The following is a 7,404-nucleotide window of genomic DNA, read 5'->3' as shown; positions in this document are numbered from 1 at the left end:
AATATATTATAAAATATATTAAATATTCATCTTCAATTCATGTAATGTTGAGCCAAAAATAATTAAATAATAAATAGTTATTTTTTCTATAACTGAAAGTAAAATATAAAAAAATTAAAATAATATATTTTAATTTTTTAAATGGTAATATAAAAATTGAAAATTCAAGTTTCACTGAGACCGTTGGATCAAACTGAACGGTCCAAAAGCCTATAGTCTAAATACCAGGTCCACGTGCACATCACGTGATACCTTCTATCCTACAAATAGTCATTTATTAAAAAAATAAATGAAAAAAAAGTGCTTAAATTTGATATGATGATGTCACTGAGGTTTCCTTTCTTGTTTTCTCAGCCTACTAACCTGCCTGGCAGTGGCAGTTCCTCTCAGAACAATCACCGGACCACCCCTCGCTCACGGTTCTCTGCCACATTTGCTGCCGCCACCGCCGCATCGATAGGAGCTGCAGCTGCCGCCGGCGTGTCTGTCGTCTCGCAGAACCCGAACCACCCGTTCTTCCAACACGCAGCGAATCTGCTCTTGCCGAATAGTTCTTCTCTCCTTTTGGCCTCGGTCTCTCTCGCCGATGGATCGGCTCCCGTCGTTGAACCGAAGAGTGGGGTTTCTTTCCCGGCGGTTCTGGGAAGTTCCCTTACACTCCTTGGTGTTGGGTTGAGGAAAAAAAGCATCCTGGGATTGAAGAACATCGATGTCTATGCATTCGGTAACATATAAATTTCTCTTTCACCTTGTTTGAAAGTATCTGTTTTTTTTTTCTTTATTTGATTCTTCGTTTCTGGTAATGCATATTTGGATCCACTTGGACACTTTAGTTTAGGATTATCCTGGAATAATGGGTAACATGCAAGGATTATCCCAAGCTTGCACGCAATAATTTATAGAATTTAATGGTATTATTTTTTGGTAATTGAATGATGAGCTACAAATTCAATCTGGGTATGGCTTGAATGCTTCGGGTCCAAGTCTTGTGCACGGAGAAAACAGTTCTAGGAGAGCTTTGTCTCCCGTTTTAGAGGTCTGGTCTGGCTCTACTTTGGATTTTATCGGAATTCAATACGGGTAGAGGGTATTATACCAAAAAAAAACTAAATGTAGAATATAGATTGAGCTACCAAAGCAAAACGCTTTTTAAGGGTGGAAAATGCAGTTTCTATATGTGGGTAATTTGGTGTTCTTTTGCAGGTGTTTATGCTAATGGGGATGATGTAAAGAAGTTTTTGAGTGAGAAATACGGGAATTTATCTACTTTTGAACTTAAAAACAGTAAAGATTTTAATAATGATCTTATGGAAGCTGATATATCCATGACTGTTAGACTTCAAATCGTCTACAGCAAATTGAGTATCAAATCCATACGAAGCGCTTACGAAGAATCAGTCGGAAGCAGACTCCAAAAGTTTAGTGGATCAGATAATAAAGAACTACTTCAAAGGTAAACTATGCTTTTAACTATCAACATTTTACCAATTGGTAGAGGTGGTAGCCACCTCACCGCCATTCCATAGGAGTAAGAAAATAAGTTCAAACCTCGAGAAGTGCACTTGTTGGTTGAGAGGGCTTTACCTTATTCACTTCTAACTTGAAAGAGATTAGTTTGGAGTCTAATGTGGCTTGAGATATCTTTGATTTACACAAAGAAGGGGAAAATTCAACTATCAACATCTACCTAGTGATTGGGATATTTCGGTTTTGGTTCATAACCTGAAATTCATATGTTAAATTAACAGCTTTGTTAAATTTCTGAAGTTGAACACCACAGCATTGCACTAACAACATCTCATTTCTTCAAAATTTTTGTTTTCCATCTGTTTTGAATCTTGTTCCTTGCCCTAGTTTCTGTTTCAATAATGTTAGTTCAATGTCTTGTATGGTTCGATTGCAGGTTCACTTCTCAATTCAAAGATGAATATAAACTACCAAGAGGATCTTTGGTAGAGCTCTCAAAGGAGCCAGGCTATGTACTTAAGACAATAAGTAAGTTGTTCTTTGCATCTTTTATCTTTAAATTAGACATAAGAAGCTATCTTTTTCCAATTTTCTTGCATTCAGATTCAGTGGAGATCAATTCCTCTGGTATTTGCATCAAGTGTACATTATTCCCTCTGTTTTTCCTTACTCAATGCCTATGAATCTCCATTTCTTCATTTTTGTTGAAATACTGCGCCTCACACATTTTTGGTGTGGAAGTGGGGATATAGCCCACGAAAGTACTTGGGGAAAAAATTTAGCATGCTTATGTCAGACCTTTACTTGTATTCAACACTCACACCCGGACCTTTTTAACCCATTTCCTCCGTTTTCTTTTACACAACTGTTATCAATCTTCGATTTCTCATTTTTCTTAAAGTACCGGTGTCCGATGCATTTATGGGTTTATGACTCTAAATGTGAACGAATTTGAAAAAAATTAAACATACCCTTGCTTGAACTCATACTTGCATATAACACTCGAACATTCACAGCATGATTAGAAACTACTGTGTTTTGCTTGACTCGATAATTTGTTTTACATTATATTATTATACCCCATTTTTTATTTTTTTTTCATTTTGAAAATGGTGTAGTTGATGGAAAAGAAATAGGAAGTATAGAGAGCAAACTCCTATGTAGATCAATATTGGATTTGTACATTGGTGAAGATCCATTTGATAGACGAGCCAAGGATGATGTTGATCTGAATGTTGCTTCTTTGTTACAACAAAAGTAGATACATTATGACATTGATGATGGAGGGTTCATAAATAAAAAAAAAACTAAAATCCTCCTCCTCTCACCCTTTTGTTGGTTCTTATGTTTTATCCACCTTTGGGGAGGGGGGTTGATGATTTAAGACTTCTTTCATTCATGAAGAAGATTGCTCCATGTTAAATGTTACTCTTGAGAGATTTGAACATTTGGTAGTGTTATTTATATCCCTCACTCCCAAAACAGTTTAGATATAACATGATTTTCTTTTGAACAATTTTATTATAGGTTTTTATCATATCTGCTCTTTTTGACTCAAAGTTTAGAATTAACTATAGTCTCTCCTTAACCCATAAATAGGAGTATAATGTGTTTCAGCGCACTTGAATCCACGTCCTCCTGGATTGGCAACAATATCTATGCTAGTTGAGTTATCAGTGTAGACATAACAAGACATAACATGATTAGTTAAGTATTGCTTTTGTTTTTATTCTTGTTTCTTTTGAAACAAAAGAGCTTTTATGGGGTACAATGTGAGCTAATAATAGTATTCTATATACCTCCACCATATATATTACAACAATTCAAATATGAGAATTCAAAGTTTTCAAGGCTTTAACTTGATTATATCGTTACATTGTCAAACATAAAAAGTTCCTCTCTTTTTGCATAGCCTAATCATTTACATTTTTTAATTTGACTTTGATATATTTATTTTAGTTAAATTTAATTATTAATCTTTCAAAAAGAGTCAAATTATTATTTTAATGGGAATGCCGAATAAAACATTTATCTCTAAAACATTTATCTTTTAAGAATTTAAGCATGAAAATTAGCATGGTAGTCTAAAAGTTATGCGGGTTGAAATGTTTTAATATTTAACTTTTACGTTAGTTTTCTGTTAAAAAATAAGTTTGACTTTTTGAAAGGTTAGATGATCAAATTTGAATCTTTTAAAGGTTCAGAGTTAAATTTAACTAAAAAATTAAATGATAAATTAACAAAAAAAATTGTAAACATTGAGGCTAAATTTGACAATATATATATATATATATTTCTCTTTTTTAAAAATGAAAATTAATTATATATATTTAGACTAAGTTCGATTTTTGGAGTCTACATTGTTGGAAAGACTTTACCCCTGAATATCACTCTCGACTCGAATGGGACTAGATTCAAATTGTTAAACGAATAAAGACACTTGGTGTAAATTTCCCGATTTGGGCTAAAACCCCCAACCTCTTTTTAACTCTTTTAGGCCCCCTCCTTTCTTTGATATAGTGATTGAATCCATTAGCCCAAATTACCAATATGTGAATATCCTCACCCTAATAGACCAAAATGCACAGTTGTGCAAATGAATGATGTTGTTTGCAAAAACAAATCCTCCAACTTTTATTCACATATATGTCAATCTACTCTTTTGATGAATTGAAGATTATCATTCAACCCCACAACATTGCATTCTTTAGGTCTCCAAGAAAAAGAAAAATACAGCCTTTAATAAAGGCATTAACTAATTAACTTTGCAGGTTTTGAATATGATGCTAAATCTTCCCACAAGGTGAAAAGAAACAAAAATAACCACGTATGCAACTAAGGCAAAAGTGGCTTTAATCTTAAGATGTGGTGTAGAGGCAGCTCACATAGTCTCGCAACTATGTGGTTAGGGATTCAATTTTTGCTCATAAGAATGAAATACGTTTCGTGGCTAGCCATTCACCTCTTTGAAGAGCTCCCACGGTAAAGGAATCAGTCATTGTGACCGGCGAGGATAACGTGGTTTTGGGCAATAGTCACTTTTGAAACAAATGGGATAAGGGGGAGTAGTCGGTTCGGTTAATAACCAATCAACTTATATATCAATTAATTTAATTGAACCAATTTAACATAGGTTGGTTTGATTAATCAAGTCGATTACATCGAATTTGATTGTACGAATGAAACTAGAAATTTTTTTAGGGGTTGAGATTAAATTATATATTTATATAAGAGCAAAATGCAATTTCACCACTTGTATTGGTTTTTATCTTTATAGTTTTGAAAGATTAAATCAAAACATTATCATTTTAGAGAGCCAAACTATAATTTTACCTTGTATTAACTTATAGTTTTATATATTTTGAGGATTTAAAGTAGAATTTTCTAATTTTAGGGATCAAAGCCGTTATGTACCTTTTCTTTGCCTCTTATTTGGTTGGCTTTTGGTTAAAAAAACTATATATTACATATGCTTATAGTATAAATATATTTTAAAAATAAAAAAGTATTATATATTAAAAGTCAATTAAGCGAGCCCGATCAATTATAAAATTAATCATCATAATCGACTCAACCGAATTTATTTGACTAAAAACTATTGATTAAGTCGATTCTTTTGTATCTTCCATATCTATTTTATAATCTATGTTCGAAATTCATGATTATTCCTAACGATATAATTTTATTGTTCAAATTTATGTTCTTTCCTTAAAAATACAGTGTACCTTACTACTACATTTAACACTTATTGATATTAATTAAGTCGATTCAAAACAACTTTTACTCACACCTACCTTATTTCGTTTGCTGCTTCGACTAGTCCTCCTCGGATTCAACCCATGGCAGTGTCACTGACCCACCTTGTTTCCACTTAAGAATTAACCCATCCCATTAAAGTTGTACCATGCAAAGAAAAGGCATACATAGTCATATAAACTTATACAAATATTTCTCTTAGGGTAGGTTTGGATTAGACCTGTCCATGGGCCGGGCCGGGCCCATAAAAAAATTTCAGCCCGTTTACTAGGTCTGGGCCCGGCCCGAAATATGGGCCTGAGATTTTACCTAGGCCTGGCCCGAAGAAAAAATATGGGGCCCGAGCCTGGCCCGACCCGTTTTTAATTAAAATTAAAATTATTTTTTAATAAAATTAAAACTAATTGTTATTAAAATTAATTGTTAATAAAATTATCAAATTATTAATTGTTAATTGTATTAATTGTTGTAATAAAATCTAACATTTGATTAGTAAATTTATCAAATTATTAATTGTATTAATTGTATTAATTGTTGTAACAAAATCTAACATTTGATTAGTAAAACAAACTTGATGTTTTATTATTATTATTTTGTAACACTAGTCAAGGAAATAAAAGTAAATAAACTTAAAATAAAAAACTATTATATTTTAAAAATAATATATATATATTTAATGGCCAAAAAAATCTTGCCCGAGGCCTGGCCCATTTTTTAAACGGGCCTAAAATTTTGCCCAAGCCCATATTTCGGACCTATATTTTTACCCAAATCCTCCCATATTTCGGGCGGGATGAGTAGTATGTTTACTTGCGGTTAGTTTAAAAATAACGGTGACGATGAAATTAAATACTATAGCGATACTATAACGTAAAGCAAAAAATAAATTAAATATATTGCACTATACTCAATCGTCTATCCAAATTCACCTTTAATCTTATTTATTTTCATATTTAGGGTTTAGAATATATAGAAGAGGGCAACAAATTCATAGCATTTTGGCCTTCCGTACGAAGAAAATTGGACATGGCCGATATGGCCCCATTTTGATGCATATATTTTAAAACTTTGCAGAGAATGATATCCATTGAGCATTCATCATGTAATGCAAGAATACATCTTGTCAAGTATGGTTTTCACATTTATTGCCCTGCAAATCATGGCAGATGAAAGATCATGTCCCATACATACTAAATAGTATCATATTATTTTTTAAAAAATTAAGTAAGAGGAGGATATCTTCGTCTAGGGTATGTGACTGCTGCTTTCATAGAAAATTGAAAGTACTATGGATTAATTACTAAAAAAATTGGTGGTGAGACTCGAACATTGGTTCTTTGTCAAAATATTAATAAATAGTTAACTAATTCAACCAATCTCTGCAAAAACTATGATTTCTATTTATGTAAATGTATAGTTCTCTTTTAGATGTCAAGGGCAATGGGAGAGGGGAGATAGGGGCTCTGCACCTCGAGAATTATATTTTTTTTATTTTTAATATATATAAAATTATAAATTAATAATGGTAAAATCGCATTTTAACTTCGTTTTCAATGGTTTTAGCTTTTATTAAAATTTATAAGATAATTCCGTTGCTTAAAAAATTCCTTTTGGGGCTTTTGCTCTCCGGTGTCTCCCGCGTTCTGAACCTATAATTTTTATAGAAACTTCCAACTTTTTTAAAATTTTGAAACCATTGATAACGACTCTCGAAACTATTATGTGAATTGTTATCTTTTTCTTTTCGACCTTTGTATCAATAGATAGGAATAGGATGAATAAATTTGAAATTTTTATTTATTTATTGAATTTGTGAGAATGACGCTAAGATTTACAATAAGCCATTAAAAAATTTCTTTGGATACCCTGTGAATCTACAGGGACTTGTCTGGTATGTTGGCCACATCTAACATTTATAAAGGTGAGGAGGACTAGGATGCAAATTTTCCCTCAAAAAGGGCATTAAAGAAAAAGAAAGCCGAAGCCAAGCCAAGCCGAAGTGGAAGCCGAGGTTGACACTTCCCGTAAACCGAGAAGAACACGTGCAAGGACAGCCCTATACACGTAAGAATCTCACTGCCAAACAGAAAAATAAATAAATTCTCAGTAAAAAAACGTTATTATTTTTTTAAAAATTTTAAAAATGAAATTCACACACAAAGAACAACTGAAACAACACTC

General features: G+C 32.5%; 1 protein-coding gene across 1 annotated transcript; it reads left to right on the top strand.

The window, feature by feature from the left end:
- The first annotated feature begins 283 nt into the window (after positions 1–283).
- Positions 284–2,983, top strand: LOC105792259 (fatty-acid-binding protein 1). The gene is made up of 4 exons (XM_012620747.2): positions 284–724; positions 1,204–1,453; positions 1,904–1,995; positions 2,586–2,983. Exons 1-4 carry the CDS (start codon positions 316–318, stop codon positions 2,726–2,728), a joined length of 894 nt encoding a protein of 297 aa, XP_012476201.1. The 5' UTR covers positions 284–315; the 3' UTR covers positions 2,729–2,983.
- Positions 2,984–7,404: the final 4,421 nt, after the last annotated feature.

The sequence above is a fragment of the Gossypium raimondii genome, chromosome 8 (assembly GCF_025698545.1).
Source record: "Gossypium raimondii isolate GPD5lz chromosome 8, ASM2569854v1, whole genome shotgun sequence".
In the NCBI taxonomy this organism is placed as follows: domain Eukaryota; kingdom Viridiplantae; phylum Streptophyta; class Magnoliopsida; order Malvales; family Malvaceae; genus Gossypium; species Gossypium raimondii.
The sequence above is the reverse complement of the archived record's forward strand: the minus strand, read 5'-3'. Positions and strand labels throughout refer to the sequence as shown.

What these genes read in the sequence shown, in the direction of transcription:
- LOC105792259 (XM_012620747.2), top strand. Translation starts at nt 316, where the DNA reads ATGATGATGTCACTGAGGTTTCCTTTCTTGTTTTCTCAGCCTACTAAC. An exon ending in CATCGATGTCTATGCATTCG is followed by an intron (nt 725 to 1,203) that starts GTAACATATAAA and finishes GTTCTTTTGCAG; the next exon opens with GTGTTTATGCTAATGGGGAT. An exon ending in CTATGTACTTAAGACAATAA is followed by an intron (nt 1,996 to 2,585) that starts GTAAGTTGTTCT and finishes AAAATGGTGTAG; the next exon opens with TTGATGGAAAAGAAATAGGA.